General features: G+C 28.1%; 1 protein-coding gene across 1 annotated transcript in view; it reads left to right on the top strand.

Moving 5' to 3' along the window:
* Positions 1–1,904: 1,904 nt before the first annotated feature.
* LOC149512518 (RAF-like serine/threonine-protein kinase 20) overlaps positions 1,905–27,738 on the top strand; it is a 66,076-nt gene continuing 40,242 nt past the window's right edge. The window contains exons 1-2 of the mRNA XM_089751462.1: positions 1,905–2,095; positions 2,610–2,944. Coding sequence (XP_089607588.1) covers positions 1,905–2,095; positions 2,610–2,944 — 526 coding nt within the window. The remainder of the gene's footprint in view (positions 2,096–2,609; positions 2,945–27,738) is intronic.

Genomic DNA, 27,738 nt, shown 5'->3' with positions numbered 1-27,738 from the left:
TTAACCAAAGAAAACATAAAAAATTAAAATAAAATTAATTAAAATCACAATTAAAATTAAAATCAAAATTAAAATTTTTGATCTTTTAATCTTTGGGCCCCAAATTCACTTTTGTATTAAGGCCTAATTACACAATCAAGACCCATTTCGATCCAAAAAAATTTTTTGGACAAAATGTAGTGTCTATAATTACTTGTATGATTTTTATTATATTTATTTACATGATTTATTATGATATTTTTGCATGATATTTTGCATAGAGTTTATTTATTTGCATTATTTATTATGATTTATTTTTGTTGGGATATGGTTTACAAGTGAGTAAAGAATCTCACGTCATTAGAAAATCTTAATGAGATGTTTTATATATGCATGAAGGACCAAAAAACTTAATAACTTAAACTTTTGGGCTCAAGTGGTATTCAATATGTATATGTGGGCCTTTTAATGTGCTCTCATAGGCTCCAAGTATAGTTTATCTCCCCAACAAGTGGTATCAGAGCTAAGGTTACGAGTTCAAGTCCTAGTGGTATTGCTGTGGGGGAGATTGTTGGTAGATTGAAAGTTGATCACGTCCATTAACTTCATGTACTTGAAAGTTAGTATTTAAAAGGTTCGACTTGGATGCAGCAAGTATATAATAATATGCAAAAGCAGAACACCCAAGTGGGTGATGAGTTGAGTCAACCTGAAGTGTAAGCTTAAGGGAGCACTGAGACAACCTAGGTGGCAAGGTTGAGTGCTGTCGCCTGGCTCAAAAATGTACTAGAGATGTGAGATTATTTGGCCCAAAGGAGGCGTTAATAGGACTTACTCGCACAGGAGAGTTAAGGTGGGACTTGATCAGAACTTACAAGTGAACATGAGAGATTATTGGGATATGATTCACATGTAAGAAAAAAAATCTCACATCATTAGGAAACTAAATGAGATGTCCTATATATGCATGAACGACCCAAGAACCTAATAGCTTAAGCTTTTAGGCTCAAGTGGTGTCTAATATATATATATGGGCTCTTTGGTGTGTTTTCACGGGCTCCAAGTGTGGTTTATCTCTCTAACAATTTTTGCATGATCTTTGCATGTTTTAATTATGATATTATTGCATGATATTTTTTATGATATTTTGATAGTATTTTCATATGACAATATTTTGTAAATAAATAAAAGGAATTCAGATTTGATTTTTAATAAGATATTTAATGAATCCGATGATATAGCCTTTTCAAGTAAACAGTGAGTTTATTTTGAATATTCTTGAGGTGAAAAATTTTTCTTTTTTGGTAAAAGCTTAAAAACTTTTTTTCAATATTTAAACATCGAAATTAATAAAATAAGTAATAAAGAGCATCTTTGATTAGTGCTTAGATAAGATAATATATGATTAATTTAGTACCAATTTATGGACGTTGTGGGGTGCTAAAACTTTCTCTACATGTATCTGACTCTCAAAGTTAGTCCTGTTGGTATAGATTAGAACCTATTTTCTTAGGGTATTTATTTAAGTTTATGATAACCTTAAAAAAGAAAGATTCATATAGGTGGCCAATCATAATTAGGTAAAATAAATATTAGTGACGACACCGTAATTTTTGTATTTAATGGACAAGTTCTCGAACTTAAACATTATGATAGGCATATGAGATGGCCACCACAATTTTGGCTCTTTAAAGTTCATGCAAGTAAACAATTTGGTGAGAGATTTGCCTCCCATCCGCAATGTTCATGATCTATGTGAAGCATACAAGTTGGTAAAACAAAGCAGAAAACCTTTTCCTAAAGCTAGCAATTGAAGAGCAAAGGAAAAGCTTGAGCTAGTTCACACAGATGTTTCTGGCCTAATGAGGACACCTTCACTTAACCAAAATAGGTATTTTATTCTCTTTATTAATGACTACACCTGGATGACCTGGGTTTATTTCATGAGACACAAATCAGATGTATTTAATGTATTTCAAAAGTTCAAGGCACTTGTTGAAACCAAGAGTGACTGTAAGATCAAGACCTTGAGGTTTGATAATGGCAAGAAGTATGCTTCATCAAATTTCAATGAATTTTATGAAGATGCTGGCATTGAACAGCAGTTGACAGTTGGGTACTCACTTTAACAAGATGGAGTGTTGAGAGAAAGAACAGGACAGTCATTCAGATGGCTAGGTGCATGAAATTTGAAAAAAAAAAAAAACCAAATAGGTTTTGGGCAAAAGCAGTTTGCGAAGCAGTATACCTGCACAACGGGCTGTCTATGAGAGTTTTGGCTGGTAAAACTCCAATTAAAGCTTAGAGTGGTAAGAAACCTACTATGAGACATCTCAAAGTGTTTGGTTTTGTATGTTATGTCCATGTACCCGTAGAAAAAAGACACAAGTTAGAAGAGAAGGCAAAAAGAGGTAGCTTTCATGGTTATAGCTCTAAATCAAAGGGCTATAGAATTCACAACTTAAAACATGAAAGGTGATGGTAAGCAGAGATGTAAACCTTAATGATATTGTCACTTGGAATTGGGAAGATTATAAAGTAAACAAGGAGGTTGTTTCACAATTACCTCAAGTTGAAGTTACAACTCTTCATCAATCTTAATAGCATCACCATCGATGTCATTCCTAAAGTTGGAATAAGCAGTTCTACAAGTCCAGCTTCACCATCAATCTCAACAGCACCACCATCTCAACTTCGAAGATCAACCAAACCTTCTTATCCACCATCATATCTACAGGATTACAAATGCTATACAGCCAGTCCACTCCATTTTACAAGTGTTGTATGGCTTTTGTTGAATGTGTAACATATGAAGAAACATCCAAGCATGAAAAATGGCAAGCAGCCATGGAGGAAAAAATGAACATGATTATCAAGAATAAGATCTGGGACCTATCAGAGAGACCTACCAGAAAGAAAGTGATTGGTGTCAAGTGGATTAACAAAGCCAAACTTAATCTAGATGGTTTGATCAACAATTACATGGCAAGATTAGTTGTGAAAGGGCACTCATAAGAACCAAGTATAAAGTATATTGAAACTTTTGCAGTAGTAGCTAGACATGACACAATAATATTACTCATTGCCTTGGCTACTCAAAAGGGTTGAAAAAAATTATCATTAGATGTTAAATTAGCTTTTCTTAATGGTTATTTGGAGGAAGAAATTTTTGTTGAAAAACCATTAGGTTTTGTAGTTCAAGGCAAGGAGGAGCATGTTTACAAGTTACACAAAGATCTATACGATTTGGAGCAAGCACCAGGAGCTTGGTATAGCCACATAGATGAGTATTTTACACAATGCATGTTTTAAAGAAGTGAGAATGAACCTACTTTCTATGTTAAGAAAAAAAGTGCTGAAGTTTTTGTTGTTTCTCTATATGTGGATAATTTACTAGTAACTGGAACCAATTTAGAGATGATAAATCTATTCAAATAGCAAATGAAGAAGTATTTTCAAATGACTGACCTTGGAGAGATGAAATATTTTCTAGGCATGGAAATACATCAGTACACGGATGGTGTTTTCATCAATCAAAAGAAATATACTGCAGACATCTTGAAAAGGTTTCATATGGAGCATTGCAAACCCGTTTCAACTTTTTTGATTGTGGTTGAAAAGCTGCAGAAAAATAATATTGCTGGGAAGGTAGATGAAAAGTTATATAAAAGTTATACTTGAGAGCAACAAGACCAGATTTAATGTTTGCTACCAGCTTACTTTCAAGGTTCATGCACTGTCCAAGTTAAATTCATTTTGGTGCTGCTAAGAGAGTCCTTAGGTATTTGAAAGGCACACTAGACTACGGTGTGTAGCATAATGCACAATGAATGTGAAATTGCAGGCATTTTGTGACGGTGATTGAGCAGGATCTTTGGATTACATGAAGAGCACTATAGGTTATGCATTTTCTCCTGGTTCTAGTTTTTATTTCATGGATATCAAAGAAGCAAGATGTTTGTAGCTTAATCTACTACTGAAGCAGAGTTTATGGTAGTTGCTGCAACTGTGAATCAAGAAGCTATACGGTTAAGCAAAATTTTGGATAACTGGGATAGAAGCAAGGTGAAGCAACTGGAATTTTTTGTGATAGTCAATCAACCATAACTATTGCAAAAAATCCAGTAAATCATGGCAAAACCAAGCATATGAAAGTAAAATTTCAGTATATTAGAGAAGCTAAAAAAGAACAAGAGGTGCACATGGTTTGCTGCTGGAGTAAAGATAACATGGCTGATATACTCACCAAAGATGTATCAAAAATCAAGTTTGAGTGTTTGAAATCCTTACTTGGTCTGATCAGCAAAAATTCCAAGGAGGAGTGTTGAAGTAGAATCTTATGCTGATGATGATGCTCATGTTTTGTTTCCACTAAAGCTATGACTATTAGTGGAGAAGTCCAATTATATTAGTGGAAAAAATCGTCACATATCAGTTAAGAGGGTGTGTTGTGTGCTCTATTTTAACATATAGAGTGTATTAAAAAACTGTTTTGAAAAATATATATTTTCTACTTCTTCAGTTTCTACATGCTTCTATTTTTTTGCCTTGTTTGTAGTGCACGACCGCAAAAAATTCTTTTCTTAGCATTTCATTTTTGCTTTTTACATTTTGCTTTTGTTTTCTTTTTATTTGTTTCTTTTGTTTTTTTACTTTCTCCTTAAAAATAATTAATAAATATTTTTTAAAATTATAAAAATATATATTTAAAAGATTTTATTTTTTATGTGTAAGATCCACTTAAACTAAACCTTTTTTATTTTTTATTTTTATCCTTTTTTACTTTTTCTTTTTCTAAAAAATATTTAATAATATCTTTCTAAAATTAAAAGATATATATTTTAAAGATTTTATTTTTTATGTGTGGGAACCATTTATACCAAGTTTTTTTTTTTTTGCTTTTCAATTTTTAGCCTCTTTATTTAAAAAATATTTAAAAATTTTTTTTTATATTTTATTTTTTATGGGATCCACTAGATAATAATGATATGCCACTTTTTTTTATAATTTTTTATGTATTTAATAAATAATTTTTTATATTTTAATTTTTTTAGACTTGCTTGATATCAAGAGAATGACATGTGTTAAGTCATTTGACTCATTTTTTCATTATTTCTTTTTTTTATTTTTTCTCTTTAAGTTTTTCTTTTTCTAAAATATCTAATATTTTTTAAAAAATATTTTAAAATTTCTTTAGTATGGGGTTCATTTTATATGATTATTTAAAATATATGTTTTCTTTTTTTATTATTTTTCTTTCTTAGTTTGATGGTTTTTAATTCCTTGGACTACCATACATCACTATAACAACCTCATTTTGTTTGGAGATTTTTTGAAATTCATTAAACTTCGATTTTTGGTTTTGATTGTACAATTGGACTTTAATTGAAAAAGTAAATTTTGGGCCCAAAGATTAAGTCTTAAATTTTATTTTTATTTTTTTAGTTTAATTTTTGGTTTAATTTTTGTTTTTTTAGTCAAAAGAATCAAAGTCAATTGATAAAAAAAAAGAAAAATGTGGGATTTTACGTGAAAAATCTTGGATTTAATTTAACTCTTGGATTCAATTTCAGATTTTAACTTTAATGGTTGAATAGTTTTGAAAAGACTTGGGACTCAATTTATTGGAGAGAAATCCTAAATTCGATTGAATTAATTTCTTCTAAATTGAAAAGGGATTCAATCCCTATATAAGGACTTTGAATTTGTGATCAAAAGAGGGGAAGCCTCACAGCAATTCACTTCAAGATCAAACAAAGGTCATTGAAAAGAGAAAAAATTTAGGCAAAGGTTTTGAGTCAACGAAGAAGAAGCAATCAAGCAAAAAAAAAATTGCAAGAAGATCTAGTTGGAGTTTTTGCAAGGAAGGCTAAGATTTATAGTATGAAGCATCAATTTTTGAAAGGTGAAAAATTGTTGGAACTTGTGATCTATTGAGATAATATTTGTTTTCAATTTTTTTGTGATTTTTGCATAACCTTCATAATATTTAATTGCTTACTCTTATTTTTATATTTATTGTATGGTATTTATTTTTGCATAAATTTGCATGACTAATATTATATTTGCATGATAATTTATTTGCCTAATATATTTGTTTGAATGATTAGTATATTTATTCGTGTGATTTATTAATATATTTATTTGTATGATTATATATTTAATTGCATATTGCATGATTATTAATATTTTTGCTTGCATGATTATTAATATTTTATTTGCATGATATATAATTGCATGTTTTTATATTTATTGTGTGCATAATTGCATGACTATGTTTAATTGCATAATTACTAATATATTTGTGTGCTTATATTTGATTTCATAATTATATATTTGCATGAATGGTTATTAATATATTTGTATGGTATTTTATATTTGCATGATATTATATATTTACATTATTGTTATTATTGCATGATAATTGATATATTTGCATGACATTGTTGCATGAATATTTTAACATGATCTAGGTATGATATTATTACATGATATTTAGTATGATTTATAGTATTATATTTGCATGATAATTTTTGCATGGTATGATTTAACATTTATAGCATGATTGCATAATTGCTTGATTTTTATAAAAATTTTGTATCATCATGTTTTGTGAATGAATAAAAGGATTGGAATTGATTTATTTGCACGATAAAACTATTTTTGATAAGACTTAGGTAAGATAATACATAATTAATTTGGTACCAATTTTTGAGGTAAAAGGGTGCTAATACCTTCTCTCTACGTAACGGACTTTCGAATCTTAATTTTGATGATGTAGATCAGAATCTATTCTTTTTAAGGACCCTTAGTTTATACTTAGGACAACTTTTAAAATGATACAAAATCATAAAGGTGGCCAATCGCATCTAGGTAAAAAAGATTGGTGGCAACTCCATGATTTTTGTGTTTAATGGGTAGGTTTCTTAACCTAGATATTATGATAGTTTAGTGACTCCATTGAGGAATATAGAGAGTTAAGCCATTAGTTATTTATGTGTTATTTTAAGCCTTGCTTTGATAGTTTTTATTATGTAATTATTTATGTTTCTCATGTGGACTAACCTATTTGTTTGTGATTTCTTACTTGTTTGTTTTGTAGATATTATTTTTTATTCACACCTATCTATTTGATTACTTGGTATGTCCCTTTACACATATCATACTTGCATTCATGCATAAACTCTATACTGGGGCTTTATCCTTTATTAGGAGAGAGCAAGTACCTATACTCTCGTGAGGTAATAACCTCTGTGTGAGCTAGTAAAAACTCTCATTCAAATTGAACTCTTTCCGTTTAAACCTATAATGATGGGTGAGAATTGGGGTGCCTTACTAGTCTATAATGGACGATGACGTAAGGAACAATTTGAGAGCCCTTAGATCGTTAAGCCTTTGAACCTAGCATGTATATGAACCTTAAAATCCAAACTTAGGCTAGAGCCCTACCCTCCCTTTAATTGGAAAAAACCTATATAGGACACATGATGGGATAGTTATTATTTTTGTAAATTTATGTTATTCCTTGTATATTTTTGCAAACTAACATTTTATATTTTGTTATTCCTTGCATATATTGTATTATGTTAACTAACCTTTTTTTTTCTTCTACTTTATGCGTACATACATCATTAGATTTACATAAGGAGTGATTACCACAAAACAATCTTAACAAAAAAGAATCTTAATTACATCCATGGAGAGCCTATTAAAGTTCCCTATATGCCTGAGAATGAAGTCTGAAGAAGCTTAGCTTAAAAGAGGTGATTGTTTGCTGGCCAATTATGTAACTACTTTGCCCACTAAAAATCTATCTCAATCTCAAACGAAATGATCTTAGTGATTTGGTTAGTATTTGGAACAAATGGAGTGTCACTATCAATGAGACTTTCCAAAAGAAGTTTAGGAACCATACATTACTCCTTTCAATCCTTGTTGATGATAAGCTTATTAAGGTCATGGTTCAGTTTTGGGACCTTTCATATCGCTGCTTTGTGTTCAATGAGGTTGACATTGTGCCAACTATTAAAGAACATTCAACTCTCCTTTGCTTAGATCTCCCTAATCCTAATAAGGTATATTGGAAAATTAAAAAGACTGGTTATCGAAAAAAGCTTGCTTAAATGATGATCGTAAAGGTCTAAATTGTTAATAATTGTGTAAAAGAAAAGAGTGAAAGTATTGGTATTCCTTGGTCCATTGTTCATGACTTTATATACAAATATTTTGGTATTGAAAGATGAATAGATTTACTAGCATTGGCTCTATATAGGATAATGGTATTTTAAAAAGTAATTGGCTATATTGATGTTGCAGTGGTGGATTCTTTTAATCAACTTGGTTATCAAATCAATCATATTCCTGTAATTTTGGCTGAGACTATTAGATCTTTAAATCATTGTAATCGAAATGAAGAAGGATGTTTTACTGGATGTACTCAATTGTTAACCATTTGGATGAAAAGTCATATAAAAAATAATGGTGGTAAATTTCACAAGCCATATTTCACTACTAATAGTGAAAATGAATGGCTTACAAAAAAATCCAAAGAAGCATGGATCTTATTTCTACGAAGCTCACTAGACAAGATGTGATATAGAGAGCTTTTTAGATGCCTTATGGACTAGTGTTGTATGGTTGTGAAGATAAGCTTTTGGTTCTTTTCTTAGGCCTTTGGGTTGTAGTGAATTATTCTCCAATCATAGTGCAAAGATAATATGGCTATGAATAGTTTATCCCAGCCATTTCTAGACTTAGTAAAATGGAGTTCTTATATATTGAAATTGATGCCTCCACAAAGATAGCCAGGGCCTTACAAGGTTAGAATTTACCTCATAAGGAATATAGGAGGAGATGCTTAGATGAGGTTACTCTGGAATACTTTATGTGCCACATTAGGTGAGATAAAAATATTAAAATCCCTGAAGAAACAACTCCAAATGGCTCAATGAAATCACCACCTCTTGATCCCCTATTGGTAGTGAAAATCACTAAAAGAAAGCTTCAATTGAAAAAGCTGAATTGAAGCTTGAAAACAAAAGGCTAAAAAATGAGTTAAAGGGAAGAATGGACAGAAAGGTTCAAGCACTCAAACAAGAAAATGATGAATGGAAGAATCTTTCTTTTATCTCAACATTACATAGTCATTCACTAATCACGAGTTAGCCCAATTTTTGAAAAACAATGGACAATTGCAAGCAAAGATGCAAGGACAAAGTACTAATTGAAACACAAAAGCATATCCAAATATGCAATGGGTAGTGGTTGAAATTGGAACATAAATAGGTGTTATGAATAAAGAATGTAAGCAAGTAAATGAGGCATATGTGAGAAAACATAACCAATTGGAGTGCTTGCTTGATCAAATTACTATGGCTACTTATAAAGCTAAGGACATGGTAGAAAAAGTTGAAGAATGTAAGACAAGGGTACCACCAGCGGGAGTACATGGCCAAAAACTACTAGATTTCCTTAATGAAATGCAAAACCAATATCGACAAATTAAGGATTATTTTTTACAATAAACTTTAGACTTTTCATAGATGTAATATTGGATTTGATTATAAATAACTTTCAATTCAACAAAGATTTTTTTTGTTAACAATTATTATGTGATAAATCATTCTTATTACATTCATGTATTCATACATAAATATCTCTCCAAAGTGAATGATAATAAGTCATTTTAATTCTTAAAATTATGGAAAATCAAGATTTAAAGATAGCTCAATCTTCAAACAATCTGAGGTGCTACAACACTAGATATCAAGCTAGGATCATGGAAAAAGAAAACACTCTTTGCTTCTAAAAGATCAAAAGAGCACAAGAAAAACTGTAAGGGCACTTGGAAGTTATTATCAAATTGTTGAAAAACATGAGTAAAGGAAAGAAAATGGTGGAATAAGTAGTGATACAAAATGAGACTGATCCACTATACCTTCTTAGCTTTGACCCATATTTATCACATGCATCTCAAAGGGCTTAGCATTAAACGTCATTCATTGTAAATTATCCTTATAGGTAGATTGACATACCGATAACTACTCATCATGCTCCCATTTCCCTTGTTCTTGGCATCAAGATATTTAATCATAATTAAGTTTCAAATCTTGATGATCTCAAGAAATAACAAAAGCTGAATATAGGCCTTGTTGAAACTAAAGAAAGCTCTAGTTCTAAAAAAATAAATCTCATGGAAGAGAAGCTTAGAGCCATTAAAGGAACAGATTTTTATGGGTCAATAGATGCTACTGGATTATACCTAGTTCTTAATGTTGTGATTCTACCAAAGTTTAAAGTGCTTGAGTTTAAAAAGTATGATGGGACCAAATGCCCTATTACTCATATTATAATGTACTATCGCAAGATGACTGCATACGTTCATAATGAAAAGTTACTTATCCATCTTTTCTAAGATAGTCTTACTGGTTCAGCTATTAGGTGGTATATGCTACTAGATAGATCTCGCATTCATGGATGGAGAGAACTTGCAAAAGCTTTCATTGTATAGTACAAACATATTATAGAGCTAGCATCAAATCACATGTCTCTACAAAGCATGAAAAAGAAAGATACTTAAAGTTTCAAAGATTATGCCCAGAGATAGAAGGATATTATTGCCCAAGTCTAACCACCGCTCATTGAAAAGGAGACCACAATCCTGTTTAAAAGCTAATACATGCACAAAAAAATTAGACATTCAAAACCTTGGCATAATCTAAAAATAAACACGATCATTTATGCAAAAAGATGTTTAAATATTCTAACCCCCTAATCAAAATTTATTATGTTTTTTTCCTTATCTACCTTAGCCTTACTACGTTTATTATTATTTTTCTTAAACCATCTAGTAACCATCATGCCTAAAAATTGATCCATCTTACAACCAATATACCAAAGAGAATCATAAGAGAGCTAATGGTGGAACTATGTATTATGTGTAATATTTTCCCTCATTTACAAATAATTCATGTACTAGATAAAGTGACAAAAACATATAAAGAAGTCAAGCTAATAAACAGAACAATGGATAGCTTGCTATACACGTGAAACCCATCATTTTTAACATTCAAAGTCCAGCCTTTATGGTTTTCAACTTTCGGTTATAAGCTTCTTACATGCAAAGAAGTCAAGCTAATTAATAAAAAAATGGGCAACTTGCAATACACGTGGACCTTGTCCTACATGTGGCCTATTTTTAGTTTTTCGCTATTTATGTAATCCCACATCTAGAAGTTATTTTTCATACACTGGTTGAGTAAGCAAAGTCATGTAAAAAAAATTAAGCAAAACAAACATAAAAGGGGGGAACAACTAGTCACGTGAATCTTGCTTTATATGGGGCCTATTTTCAGCTTTCCCTTTTATAAGAAGAACCAAATAAAATGAAATCCCACAAAAAAGAAAGAGGCCAAAAGAAAATAGAAAGCTTGAAGCTTTATGGCTTGAATAAGTCATCCATGTGAAACAAAGAGTTGGGAAAGAAAGAAAACTTAGACTTTTAAACCCTTTCTTCCTTCTCCCACACTTATCTTCCTACTTTGAAAACCATTTTTTGTTAAAGCTTTTTTCCATGCCAAAATAAGAGGAATTATACATAAAAAAAAATCCAAACTGTGACTGCCCATGGAAGGTTAAGCAGCATGGTTTAGTTACTCCAAACTTATTTCCTTTTCTTTATTTGTTTTAGCTTAAGCTAACTAAAGGCTAGTTATGAAGGATGAAAAAGCAAGTCATAACATCTAGATCCGAGGATCTATCGCTAGACATTGACTTGAAGGAGTCGTCACCAATCTTTTTTTATCTAGGTACGATTGGCCACCTACAGAATCTATCCTTTTAAGAAACACCTAAGCTTAAGGGTCCCTAAAAGAATAGGTTCAGGTCTACTAACTAGAATAAGGTTCAAGAGTTCAGTTACGTGTGAGGAAGGTTATAGCACCCTCACAATGCCCATTAAAAGATGGTACAAGCTTAATTTTGTGTTATCCAATAAGTCTTAAAAATTTACCAAGTAATTAATTATTAGAAATTATTCTCAATTAACTCTAATACTTTTAGCAAAAAATTGAAAAAATCTCCTCACCTCAAGAGTATGCAAGAAAACTACTGTTTCACTTGTAGAAGCTCTGTCGTCGGATTATTTAACATTAAAAAAAATTCAAGAAAATAAAAATGAAGAAAAAAATGATTGCTTTTGTACAGAAAAAATTGATACTTTCAACTTTTCCTCTTATTTTTAGGAAAAATTGATACTTTCAACTTTTCCTCAAAAATTCACTTTTGAAAACTTGTTTCTAAGGAAAATTGATACTTTCAATTTTTTCTCAAAAATCCATTTTTGAAAACTTATTTTTAAAGAGAATTGATACTTTTAACTTTTCTCCAAAAATATTTTTTTAAAAAAAGCTTATTTTCAAGAAAAATTGATACTTTCAACTTTTTTTCAAAAATATTTTTTAAAATTTTATTTAAAGAAAACAAAATAATAAAATAAAATAAAAATGAAAATAAAGAAAAATAAAATAAACAAATATTAAACAAATATAATCTAATAATAATAATAATAATAATAAAATAAATAAATAAAAACAAAAAAAAACCTTGGAACGACTCAGCTTAGCGACTTGGCTCGGCTCGGCTCGACTTGAGAAAGAAAAATGGCTCGAAGACGCCGTTCAGGGGTGTCGGCTCGGCTCGATTAACTGCTCGAAGATGTGGGTCGCACACGGGTCGAAAACGAGTTGATGTTCGGGTCAGGTCGGATCTTGGCAAAATGCACGAATCCTCTGGGAACAGTAATGCCAAAACGACATCATTTTCGACGGGTATAAAAGGCTAATCCCTCTATTTTTCAATAGATTTCTCCTCCTCTCTCTCTCTTCCCTTCTTTTCCTTTCTCTTCTCTCTAAACCACGAAGAACTCTAGTTGAATATCGTTGGATTCTGGAAATTTTCATCGAAATCTGAGTTTTTTACTGGAAGTTCATAAAAAAATTGATCGATTTCTGAAAATAGTCACCGAAAATTGGAAAGTTGGTCAAAAAATTCGAACTTGGCCAGAAAAGTCACCGAAAAATTCAACCTTTATCAGAAAATTCAATCGAAATCTAAAAATTTTCCAAAATTTTCCAAAAAAAAATTCATAAAAAATTCTCCACCAATTTCTAGAACTATTTTAACCAAAAAAAAATGTTTTTTTAGCTTCCATTTTTTCTCTGTGTCTACATTTTTCTGTGTGTTTTCTTCTGTTCTTTCAGCACCTATTTATAGGGATTGATTAGAAGAGTTTCTGATCAATCCCAACTCTTTCTAGGATTTGGATTCAATTTTTGAATCTAATCCCAACTCTGCTAATTCCCAAATCACAGCCAAATTCATTCCAATTTTTTATTCTAATCTTAACCGAAAATTAATCAAAATAAAAAAGATAAATATATTAGTAGATAACTAAAAAAATAATTAGATAAATAAAAAAATAGATAAATAATAAAAATATTAATAGATAAAAAAAAATAAAAATAAAAAATATATATTAAATAATAAAAATAAAAATAAAAGCTCATTGGGGCCAGCTAATTGGATCCTAAATTGGGTCCAATGGGTTTAGACCCAAATCTTATTGGACTAGGCCAATGAGCTTGGTTCCGGACTAAATAGGGTGTCTACAAAGCAAAGGCTTGAAAGAAGTAAAGCTATGGTGGAATGATGCGTGGAGTGAGCTGACTATTGCTGCCATTAAAAGAGGCAGCAACTATTTGGTAATGCTAGCGAAAAAAGGATGAGATTTCAACCATTTTTGTAACAAAAGCAATAGAACACATAAAACTTAAACTTTATCCACATTCACACCAAAGTCAAAGCATGAAGAAAAAAATAAGAACACTTTGCAAAAAAGACCATAGTAGGTGCAAGCATGGTGTAAAGACATTATATAAATGGCAACATATGCTCTTGTATGGGCTGCCTCACCTTTGAATTTTTTTTTTGTTTTCAGCTCTTTTTTTATGCTTTTTTTTTTCAGATGCTCATTCCTTTTTTTCCTTCTGTTTCCAATAGCTTTTCCCCCTCACTTTTATTTGACAGTAGCTCCTTCAAAGAACAAGATCTCAATCTTGTTCAATGAGGGCTCTTGGATGAAATCTCATCCAAGGACTATAATTCATATTTCTTTTAATTCCAAGGAGTCACCTTTGGCCCTTGTTTTAAAAGTCAGCAAAGGATTTAGTGGTTCAGATTAAACTCTGCAAAGATTGAATTTTTATGCTCCTAAGCCCATGAAAAAGACCATTTTGCCCTTTAGTGCAAAGTTTTGGTATTTGTGGCCATCTTCTTAGAAATCAATGCTGTCATGCTTATTTTGGGATTTTAAAGCACTAAAAATTATGAAATATTATAAAACCACGATCTGAAAAGTTTTATGAAATTTCAAGCTCGAAAAGGTCAAATCATGAAAATACTTATATAAGGGTATTTTGGTGATTTTGCCCTTCTCGGGGGACTGCTAGGATTTCATATGCATTAAAAATCATGAAATATTATAAAATTAAGATATAAAAAATTTTATGAAAATTCAAGCTCGGAAAGGTCAGATTACGAAAATACCTCTTATAGGGGTATTTTGGTAATTTACCATTTTCAGGGCATAATGAAAATTTTAGTATTTTAGAAAATCCTAAATTCAATTTAAAAACACATTGATTTCAATGAGGTTTTAAAATTTCAGAATTGACCTAGGCTATATTCATTTTGATTAAGTTTTACGTAATTTGACTTTGTTTGACCAGTTTTGACTTGAGTTGACTTTAAATTTTTTAATAGGCAAATTCATGATGTCATTATAGGTTTTAAATAGTCCTACTAAATGGCCTTGACCCCTATTTATGAATAAGCCTTGGATTAATCATGTTGAAAAATATCTCGGATAAAATTCGTTGTCTAGAGAAAGCATCATTCATATTGATGGAATTGATAAATTGATACTTTTAATCTATTAGGATCATTGAAGTGAAAGAGGACAGGTTTCATGAAATGAAACTAGCATAGGATTTCACTCATTCATAAATGGAAGTGATGTAGTGTGTTGTTTTTTGTGATGGTTCGCTCATATGTTTACTCTTAGTCAATAAATGTTCTTTATTAAAAATATTCATATTTGAAATGAGAAATGATCATTTTTTTTCTACCCTTCACATAAGGGGTAAAATTATCTGTTTGCTATCCCATTTGAGCCTATTGAATTTTCTTTGGAAGAAACCCTAACCAAGAATCACACTTTACACTATAGGGTAAAGTTTGAAAAAGTCTTAACACAAAGAGAAAAATAAAGAAATAAATAAAGGTCTCTAATGATTTCAAGGAAAAAAACATTTTTGATGCCCAGATTTTCCTAAAAAATGATGAAATGTGCAAATTGAAAAAATGTGAAAAAAAGAAAAAAAAAAGATAAAGAGAGAATTAATGAAGAATAGGGCAAAAAAATCAAGTTGCTCTATATGATAATAAATGATCACTTGGTTTATAACCTTTTCGAATTAATTTTAGGCCTATTTTATCCATTTTTTTCATAATGCCTTCACCCTAGCCTATGTTACATCTCTTAAAAGTCTATTTTGATCGAATGTGACTAGCCAAAGTGGAGAATCATGAAGTGAACTAAAACAAACTTATAATGAAAATATTGAAAACTTTGATCGAAATGTCACTAATAGATTAAGGTAAAAGAGGAAATGAGAAGGAAAGGATGTGGAAGAGATGTGCAAAAAAAGATAAAAAAGCAAAAAAAAGCTTAAACTGAAAACCTAAAAGGGTAGTTTAAGTAACAAAAAGGAAACTTGAAAAAACAACATTGATGAAGATCTCCAAGAAATAGGGATAATGCTTGAATTGATGAAATATCAAGAATATCAATGGAATGAGCTTTTAAAAAAGAATTTGGAATTAATTTGTCTAGAATTATCTGAATATTCATTATTTTAGATGTTGCATACCCTTTCCAGCATTTATCTTTGATTTTTCTTGTTTTTCACCATTTATTTCTTCATATGATGAATTAAAAAAATGTAACAAATTCATTTGGCATTGAATTAAAATGATGATGAATGAATAAATGACTATTATGAAATATCCTTACATTATTTCAGAAAAGTTAGAAGTGATTAGGGCATATTAAAAATAAAATATGAAAGATGAAAGAAGTTTAAAATGATGTTGATCCTTATGGCTTATAGATGGAAAGAAACATTCTAGCTGTTGAAATCAAATGATAAAGTTAATGAAGGGGAATTTTAGGTCACAAATCAGTTGATACATTTGCTAACCAATTCCAAATAAGTTGAAGAAAAACATGATGAGAAGCTGAAAAGAAGACATGAAAAAAAGTCTTGAAATCTTATTGAAAGAAGGAAACTTTAGATTTGGATGATATAATGGGTGAGACTATTTGATGGTGTATGATAGCTCATATTGAAAACCATAAGTTTTGATGAGTTAAAAAGAGTTGAAGATAAATCAAGAGTTTTGAGAACCCTCTGATTTACTATAATTAAAAAGATAAATGAATTACATAATATACATTACATTCACTATATGCATTACATGCATGCGTCATTCTGAGAATATTGCACTAATTCATGGCATTCATCATGCATATGTGAAAACGAAAAAAGTTTAAAGTTTGATATTGGGTTGGAATTTTGCATTCATTGCATTCGTGCATTTTATTCACTGCATTCATTACATGTTGCATATATTATCACATTTATTGCACTTATGCGCTGCATGTTTGGAAAAGAAAGATAAAAGTTTAAGTTGTGAAATTAGGATAGAATTTTGAAAAATCTTTGGCTCATGCATTCATTGTATGCATACATTGTGTTCATGATATTCATCCTATATATCATGCATGTTTGAAAGAAAGAAAAATTAAAGTTTGAATCTTAAAATTAAATTTGAGAATTATGGAGAATCTTTTCATTCATTGCATATTTTTGGAAAACAAGAAGGAAAAACTAGAGAAAAAAATACTTTTGAGAAGAGACACATTGAAAGACATCAATGATGATCTAGATGAGTTACAAAGAATCACTTAAGGTAAGATTTTTTTAAAGTTTCAATGCCTTTGTTAAGGATGAGCTTTTTTGAAGGTAAAAATGATTTATAAGACCTTAGGGCATGATTTTAAAAATTTCAGATTGTTTTTCAAGTTTCAAGTCTTTATTGATAATGAGCTTTCTTGGACATGATTTTATTTTTTCAAAGTTGAAGCCTCAGTGGAGTAATTTATTTTTCAAAAGTTGAAGCCTTGGTGAAAGAGTTTTTAATTTTTCCAAAATTAAAGCTTCAATGGAGGAGCATTTTATTTTTCAAAAGTTTCAAAGCCTTAGCTGTGTGGGATCATTTTACTTTTCCAAAGTTCCAAAGCCTCAATTGTATGGGAGCATTTTATTTTTTAATGTTCCAAAGCCTCAGTTGTAAGGAAGCATTTTTTTCAATGCCTTAGTTGTGAGGCAGCATTTTTATTTTTCAAAAGTTTCAAAACTTTAGTTGTGGGGGAGTTATTTTTTCAAAAGTTTCAATGCCGTAGTTGTGGGGGAGCTTTTGAGATTTTTGTGACCTAAACAAAATGGATGTCTTTTGTCTTTGTATAATTTTTGTTTCATAGAAAATGCATAAAGAGCGGCAACTATAGACACCCTATTTTGTCTAAAGATTTTTCAAAATTCATTGGGTTTCGAATTTTGACTTTGATTATACAATTAGGCCTTAATTAGAAAAGTGAATTTTGGGCCCAAAGATCAAGCCCTAAATTTTATTTATATTTTAATTTTTTTAGTTTAATTTTTTTTTAGTCAAAAGAGTCAAAGTCAATTGGAAAAAAATAATAAAAAATGGGTAAAAATATAAAAAGAAAAAAAAAGAAAAATGTGGAATTTTGCATGGAAAATCTTATATTCAATTCAACTATTGGATTCTATCTCAAATTTAACTTTAAGGGTTAAATAATTTTGAAAAGATTTAGGGCTCAATCTATTAAAAAAAAGAAGATTATGCAGAGAAAAAATTTAGAGAGAAATCCTAGATTTGGTTGAATTAATTTCTTCTAAATTGAAAGGGACTCAATCCTTATATAAAGACTATAAATCTATGATCAAAAGACAAGGAGGCCTCACAGCAATTCACGTCAAGATCAAATAAAGGTCATTAGAAAGAGGAAAAATTTAGGCAAAAGTTTTGAATCAACAAAGAAGAAACAATCAAGCAAAACAATTTTTCCAAGAAGATTTAGTTTGAGTTTTTAAAAAGAAGGCTGAGATTTATAGTAGGAAGTATCAGCTTTTGAAAGGTGAAAAATCATTGGAATTCATGATCTGTTGAGGTAATGTTTGTTTTTATTTTTTTTTGTGATTTTTGCATAACTTTTATAATATTTAATTGCTTACTCTCATTTTTATATTTATTGCATGGTATTTATTGTTGCATGAATTTACATGACTAATATTATTTTGCATGATAATTTATTTGCCTAATATATTTGTTTGCATGATTAATATATTTATTTGTGTGATTTATTAATATTTTTTCATAATTATTGATAGATTTATTTGTATAATTATATATTTAATTGTATAATTATATATTTAATTGCATGTTTGCATGATTATTAATATATTTGCTTGCATGATTATTAATATATTTACTTACATAATATGATATTATATTATTGCATGATTAATATTTTATTTGCATGATATCTAATTGCATGTTTTTATATTTATTGTGTGCATAATTGCATGACTATATTTAATTACATAATTACTAATATATTTATGTGCTTATATTTGATTTCATGATTATATATTTGCATGAATGGTTATTAATATATTTGTATGGTATTTTATATTTGCATGATATTATATATTTACATTGTAGTTATTATTGCATGATAATTAATGTATTTGCATGAGATTCTTGCATGAATATTTTAGCATGATCTAGGCATGATATTATTACATGATATTTGGTATGATTTATAGTATTATATATGCATGATAATTTTTGCATGGTATGATTTGAGATTTATTGCATGATTGCTTGATTTTTAAAAAATTTTTGTATCATCATGTTTTGTAAGTAAATAAAAAGATTGGAATTGATTTATTTGCATGATAAAACTATTTTTGATAAGACTTAGGTAAGATAATATGTAATTAATTTGGTATCAATTTTAGGCATAAAGTGGTGCTAAAACCTTCCCAAACTTTAGTTATGATGATGTAAACTAAAATCTATTCTTTTTAGGAACTCTTAGTTTACACTTAGAATAACTTTGAAAATGATAGATTCATATAGATGGTCAATCACACCTAGATAAAAAATATTGGTGGTGATTTCATGATTTTTGTGTCTAATAGATAAGTTTCTCAACCTAGACGTTATGATAGAGATCTCATTTTCATTTTTTTTCATTTTCTGGTTTTTAGTTTTTATTTGTTTCTTTTTTTTTAATCTTTTTTCTTTTAAAAATATTTAATTAATATTTTTAAAATTATAAAAAAGGTATATATTTCAAAAAATATTATTTTTTATGTATGGCACTAACTTATACTAAATTTTCTTTTTTACTTTTTTTTACCCTTTTTAATTTTTAATAATATTTTTTAAATATAAAAAATATATATTTTTATAAATTTTATTTTTGTGTGGAAATCACTTATACCAAACTTTTTTTGCTTTTCTTATCTAGCACTTTTAACTCCTTTTTTGTTTTAAAAAATATTTAATAAAGATTTTTAGATTTTATAGTTTTATGGATCCACTTGATAATAATGGTATGTCATGTGTTTTTTTTCTTTTTTTCATTTTTAATATATTTAATAAATAATTTTTTACATTTTATTATTATTTGAAACTCATTTGATATTAAAAGCATGTCATGCGTTGAGCCATTTAACTCCAATTTCATTTTTTTATTTTTTCTATTTACTTTTTTTAATATCTAATATTTTTAAAAAATTATTTTAAAATTTCTTCAACATGGGAATTATTTGACATGAATTTTTAAAATATATATTTTCTTTTTTTGTTATTTTTTTAATTTAATAATTTTTTAAAAAATATTAGTGGATGTGTCTTGTCACACTCGAATTTGATATTTTTTTTTTGTTCTTTCTTCTTTTAGGTTTTTTATTTTTTAAATTCATGATATAAAATTTTAAAGAAAAATTCATCATTTCAAATATCACATGGTATCTTAACTTTCTTTTATTTTTTTTCCTTCTTCAAAATAAGATCAATTTTTGAAGCAAAAAAAAAAAATGAATGTGTATATGTGACATTCTATTTTTGTATTTTAATTTTTTTAATTATTTAAATTATTATTTAGTTCCTTAATTCAATGTGAATGTTTATGTAGTATTCCATTTATCTTTTTTCCTTTTTTGTATTTTTTGTACCTTTAATTAGATAAATTTTACAATAAAATGTGTTAATTGATAAAGATAGCAAAACAATATGCATTGATAAGTTTTAATTCATCCTAATTCAATATGGGATTTTTTTAAAATCTAGATAAAGTTTTTTTTTATTTTTTCTTATCTTATTTTTTATATTTTATTTTTTTGAAATCTACTTGATATTAAGAGTATCTAATGAGTTAAGTCATTTGACTCATTTTTTCACCTTTTTTGCTATTTACTTTTTATTAAAAGTATTTAATATTTTTAAAAAATATTTTAAAATCTTTAATATGAGGCCTATTTGATATGATAATTTAAAATATATTTTGTATTTTTGTATTTTTTTAATTTGTTGATTTTAAAGAAAAAATATTGGCGGAGGTGTCAATGTAGCTCTTACATTTGATTTTTTCCCCTGATTTTGATCCATTATTTTTTTATTTTTTTAAATCTATTTTCTACATTTTTCAAGAAAAATTCATCATTTCAAATGTCACATGATAACTTTTTTTAAAATTTTTTTCTTTTTGTATTTTTTTTAAGAAAATAAGATCATTTTTTTAAAAAATAAATATGTACATGTAGCATCCTATTTTTTTTATTTGTTAATTAATCAAAATATTATTTAATAACTTAATTTAAAAATTAATATTTTAAACTCAATTGGGATGTCCATATAATACACCATTAAACTCCTTTCTCCTTTTTCCTTTTCTCTTCATTTTTCGTTTTTATGCCTTTTTTTAAACTAAATTTATTATAAAAAATTAGGATAATGGAGATGTCTATGTAGTACTCCAATCATTTTTTTTTATTTATTGTACTATTAATTAGATAAATTTTACAACAAATAATATGGATTAATAGAGATGCCAAAATAATATGTTTCTGATAAATTTCAATTTATTTCAATTTGAATGAGGATTTTTTTTTAATTGGATCAAATGGGGATGGGTCGAGTTTTTTTAAGTATACGATATTTGGGTAAAGCGTATTTAAGATATTTTATCCCAACTCATTTCCGAATATATATAAGAATATATATTTTATTATTAATTTAATTATACATTTATATATTTATTACATTAATAAAATTATTATTTAACATTTTTATTTAAAAAATTAATATTTTAAACTCAACATGATGTCTATGTGGCACATTCTATAAACTTTTTTATTTTTTATTTTTTATTTTCATTTTCCTTTTTTACTTTTACAATTTCTTTTGTTTTAAAATTTTTTGTATTTAAATATATTTTGTGATAATAGAAGGTTATCCATGTGTTATTCCTATTTAGATTTTATCTTTTTATATTTTTTTAATTAGATAAATTTTAAAAAATAAATAGTGAATAGTGATGAAAAAAAAATTTAACCCGAAACATTTTCGTTTAATAAAAAAATTAGTATCCAATAATTTTCGATCCCTCTTCATTCAATACGAGTATTTTTATAAAAATCAATATCAAATCAAGTTGAAACTGTTTCTTATAAAAAAGTGAGACAAGTCAAAAACGGAATTAAAATATTTTGCTCCAAACCACTTAGTGGTATATATAAAGTATATATTTTATTATCTATTTAATTTTATATAAATTTTGTAAGAAAATAATGTTAATTGAAGTGTTCACGGAGCACCCCATTTTTTATTTCTTTTTGTATTTTTAATAATTTTTTAATTATATCAATTTTAAAATAAATAAATCAGTTGGTAAAAATGACAAAATAATTAGCATCCAATAAATTTCTATTTATCTCAATTTGATATGAGCATTTTAAAAAAAATTGATATTAAATTAATTGAGATAATATGTTAATTTGAGTATTCACCTATCACCTTCATTTGAATTTTTTTGTACCTTTTATTTCTTTTTAAATTTGGTAAATTAAAAAAAATTAATGAATATTAATGATAAAATAAAAAATATTTGACCACCTAATTAATATTAATGAAAGAAAATTTCATTGCTGCAATGTACATCACATGTGCTTTGGACGAGCTGGAATCTCAGCCCAACATTATCTCAAATTATTGTGATGCAATGATTGAGACTTGTCCTAAATGTTTTAATGTCAAGAAGTTTTTTATTTATAAAAAAGAAAAATGTCGATAAAGCCTTTTTTCTTATCAATAGCTGATGCTTGGGGATTTAAGTAAAAAAATAAGAAAAAAAAAATCCTATACAGCAATAAAATGAACTTTTATTTTGTTTCAATAATCAGTATAAAAAGTAATATAAACAAATAAGAAATAAAACTATAAATCCTTAAAAAGTCTAATGACAATAATTTAAATATAGGTTGGCAAACTATCTTATAAAAATATTTTTTTTCTAAAAAATATAATCATATATAAACATATTTAATTTATATCGGTGAATTGTAATGTTAGCTGGCAACTTTCTTTACAGCCAAACACATGGCCTTTAATAAGTACCAGCTGCTAATTCCAATTACTTTTGTTTTTGTATCTAATCACGAAGGTTGTTAGAATTTAGTTTAAAAAAAAAACAAATTATTACTATGAAAAAATAAATAACGAAATAATAACATTATTCGTTTGTTAAAAAAAAATCAAAATTTACTATTTAAATAAAAATGCATGTATTTATCATTAAATTAAATATTTGAATGCAATTATAATCTTTATTATAATTAAAAGTTTCATTAATTTGAATTTAAAATAAATTTATTTATCATCGAATCCATGAATTACGATGATAATCTTTACTTTTTTAAGAAAAAAAAATTTAGTTGAGAAGAGATTACTGCATTTTAAGATCAAAACATATTGCAAACCTTAACAAAAATTTATATTAAATTTATAAGAAGTCTATTAACAAAGATTGTTGACACTAAAAATAGAATAATAATCTTTTAATAAAATGAAATATATTTATTTAATAAAATAAATATATATATGAAATTTTGAGATTTTAAATTCAGATCATATGATATATGAGTTTGATTCTAATTAAATTTTAAGTTATTGGTTAATTTGTTCGATTATTCAATGATTTCTAATATATAAATGTAATACTTGAATGTAATTTTAACTTGTATTTGTAATTTAAAAAATATGTGTAATTAAATTTGAATATTGACAAATTAAATAATTTTGGTTTAATAAAAACAGGCCTTGGTTTGTAAAAAGAAATACTAATACTATAAATACGTAGAAAGTTTGATGAAATGGCATTGTTTGTAATTATTTTTTATAATAAGGGCAATACAAAACAACAAGTAATTAGAAAAAGCAAATCCAGCTAGCCAAAAGAAAAGAAAATAGAGAGAATCACATACTAAAAAAATTGAGAGATGTACGCACCTTTTCCACGATGGGCAACGACGTGTGTGGAACCCAAAATTGACAGCCAGCGAAGTATATTGAATCATTGAGCAAGCGTGTATACCACTCGCCAATGTAGGCAACGTGGGCCCCTTCTACAGGGACTGTGACTACCGGACAAGTATGAAAAATTTTGTGGCCCTTACACAATGTGTTAAATATCCATACTGAATTCGGTTTTTGAAAAAAAAAAAAATCGGTTAACGGTTAATGTGCAATATTTTGATTTTTTTTTTCCAGATATTGAACCCAAAATCAAATGGAATAGCTTAAATAACTAAATCAATCAGAACCAAATTCATTGATTGGGATGGGTTTGATCCTTAGGGAGTGATCGATCTTTCTCATTGTTTTTGGGGTTGAAAAATGTATTTTTTGCAAAAAATATGAATAAATTCCAATTAAATGCTTGAGTTTTGAATTTAATTTAACATAAGTTCATTAATTTAAAAAAAATAATTCGTCTAAAATGTTTTAGTTTTATAAGATAACTAAATCTTTTTATGTTAAAAATTTCATCTAAAAACCATTTTATTTATAAAAAATTATTATTTTCAAATGTTTACATGAAGTAATATTTAATAATAATAATTTTTTTTCCAAAATATATCAAATCTATAATAAAAAATTTAGATACAACATATAAAAATAAAACTTATAATTATAAATATGCTAATATATAAATATATGTCTAATAAAATGAATATATTAAGCATGTAATATTACATTTAACATGTAACAATTAAACAAAAAAGAACATGCAGAATATAATATGAAAAAGGATTGGTTAAAAAAAAAGCTTAAAATGTCAAGAATTTAAATGATTATTGAATTTTTATTTGAAAGCCTTTTTTACCTTTATGTCAAAAAGAAAATGACCATAATTGAATGATTGTAATTTGGTTTTACTTGTTATAATACTATTATAATACTTGTATATATCTTAAACTTAAATCTATATATAACAACAAAAAATATATGTAGATCGATCTTAACTAGTACCACGATTTCTGTCCTAAAGGCCAAATTAAAAGGAGTTTGTCCTATAGGAACCTTAGTAGTGATCCTCGATGCCCATAATACTCTATGAAGCTCCTCAACCCATTTTCCTTTGGCATCATCTAACCTATTTTTAGAGTTTTGAATATGGTTTTATTAGCTGCTTTGGCCTAGCCATTAGATTATGGGTGAGCGACTAAGGTGAACTTTAGGTCAATGCTAAGATTAAAACACCATTTTTTGAACTTCAAAATTTTAAACTGTTTCCCATTGTTAGTTATTATGGATCATGTTAAATCAAATTGGCAAATGATGTTCTTCTATACAAATTTTTTTAACTTGAGATTTTGTGGTGGTAGCTAATGCCTTGGCTTCTAGTCATTTAGTAAAATAATTAATAGTTACCAATAAAAACTTCCTTTGCTTAGATGCTGAGGCGAATGGTTTGAAATACATCCATTCCTTACTACATGAAACACTGAGAGCTTATTATTGGAGTTAGTTTGGCTGAGGGCAAGTGCTGGATATGAGCAAATCTCTTATATTTATGACATCTTTAACCAGTTCAGTTGCATCATTCTTGATGGTTTGCCAATAGTATCCTTGCCTCAATACTTTATAAGCTAATGGACCAGATATAAGATGATTCCCACATATTCTTTCATGGATTTCTCTGAATACATAATTTGTTTTTTTTCTCATTTACACACCTTAACTAGGGTAAACTAAATGATTTCTAGTATAACTTCCCATTAATAATAATGTGTCGAGGTACTTTTCTTATTAGTGCCTTTGCTCAAATTTTATCTTTGAGTAATTTTCTCGTTGTTAAGTGTGCTTTGATCTGAGACATCTATGATTCTCTTTTTTGATTTGCCTGATTTGTCTCTCATTCATGCTTTTCTCAAACAATTCTTCAACCAAGACATGGCTGAGTAGTCTATTGTAATCCGAGACACCATCTGAGATAGTGAAGCAACTAGGGTGTTTTCTAACCTGAAAATTTTCTTTACCTTAACCCTTTAAAACATTGTTAAGAGTGTTTTTACTGTCTCTAAATATTTCATCATTCCCTTTTCTTTAACCTTGAACTTTCCATTCACCTAATTGACCACCAACTATGAATCACTATATACAAGGAGTTTTTTAGATTTAGGTTGGCTGTTAGTCTGCAATCAATGCATCATACTCTGCCACATTATTCAAAGCCTTAAATAAAACTTTCAATACAAATTGAAATTATAGATTTTCTAGATTGATCGAAATCAAACTGACTCTACTTCTTTCATTTATGGTCAACCCGTCTACATAGAGTTTTCATGTTTCTTCCTATTTTCAGCAATCAATCGAGTTAGGCTCTTTTTTAGGCTTGTTTGAGGTATACTTAACAATAAAATCTGCTACTACTTATGGCTTGAGTGTTGACCTGGGCAATATGTGTAAATCAAATTCATTGAGCTTGACTGTCTGCTTAATTAGTCTTCTTGATAGTTTGGGTTATTGTAAAATTTGCCTTAATGGTTGGTTAGTTAAAACATTTATAATATGGGAATGGAAATACGGTTTTAATTTCCTAGCCGATTTTACATAGCATAGGCTAATGTTTCTATCTTTTAGTAGTTAAGCTCGATTCCTATTAATACTTTACTAACAAAATACAGTGGGTTTTACTTTCCTTCTTCATCTTTAACTAAGACTGAGTTGATGGTTGGATCAATGGTTGCAACATAAAGGTATAGTTCCTCGTCAAGCCTTGGTTTTAACAATAATTGAGATAAAGAGATAAATTTTTTAAGCTTTTCAAAGGCCTATTGACAATACGGTATTCATCGAAAAACTAAGATATTTGTGAATATTTTGAAGAATGATAAGCAAGGATCTGTAACCTAGACATAAACCTGCTTAGTGCAACAATCCCTTTTGTCAACCTTTGTACATTTTTTATTGAGGTAGACAGATGCATATTTAGAATAGCTCAAACTTTCTCTAGATTAGCTTCTATGCCTTTTTGGTTTATCACTTATTTGAAGAATTTGACTGAGGTGACCCATAAGGCTAATTTGCTTAGGTTGAGCTTTATGTTATACCTCTTCAAGGTGTTGAACTTTTTTTAAAGGTTTTTTAAGTGTTCATCCAAGCTTTTACTTTTTACAATCATGTCATCAACATATACCTTAATGTTACAGTCAATCTGATCTTTGAACGTTTTGTTGACCAATTTCTTGTAGATCACTTTCGTATTTTTTAACCCAAATGGCATTACCTTGTAATAGTATAACCCTTTCTCGATCTTAAAAACCATTTTCTCTTCATCTTTCTTCAGCATCTTGATTTGATTGTATCTTGAGTGCACATCTATGAAATTGACAAACAATGTTTAGCACTATCATTTACCAACCAATCTATAATCAGTAGAGGAAAACTATCTTTCAAGCAAGCCTTATTGAGGTTGTTAAAATTGATTCACATTCTTCACTTTTCAATTTTTTCACTAATACCACATTAGTTATCCATTTAAGGTAATATGCTTCCTTGATGAACCCAACCTTTAGTAGTCTGTCAACCCTTTTTTTTGTACTTTCTACCTTTTAGAGGCAAAACACCTATTCTTTTGTCAAATTAGTTTTTTGTTTGGGTTAGTGTGTAACCTATGGATTATTATTGAGGGATCAAATCCAAACATCTAATGGGATCCATACAAATAGATCTACATTATTTCTTATTAGTTGTATTAGTTTCTCTTTTTGGCCAAGCTTAGCTTCTATTCGCTTGCATTTTCTTGGTTATTTTCAAAAAAAAATGTAGACATCAAATTTTGTCCGAAACATTTTAGCATGGTTAAACAAAGACTATTTAAAGCCAATAAAAAAGCCCTTTAAAAAGTCCATAAAATGCATCGATATTTAGGTCTATAATAAACAAAAGGCAAGTAGACTCGTATGGTTACGGTCAAAC

The sequence above is a fragment of the Durio zibethinus genome, chromosome 22 (assembly GCF_047325235.1).
Source record: "Durio zibethinus cultivar Kanyao isolate XHJ-2024 chromosome 22, ASM4732523v1, whole genome shotgun sequence".
In the NCBI taxonomy this organism is placed as follows: Eukaryota; Viridiplantae; Streptophyta; class Magnoliopsida; order Malvales; family Malvaceae; genus Durio; species Durio zibethinus.
This window is presented reverse-complemented; position numbering and strand designations above follow the sequence as displayed.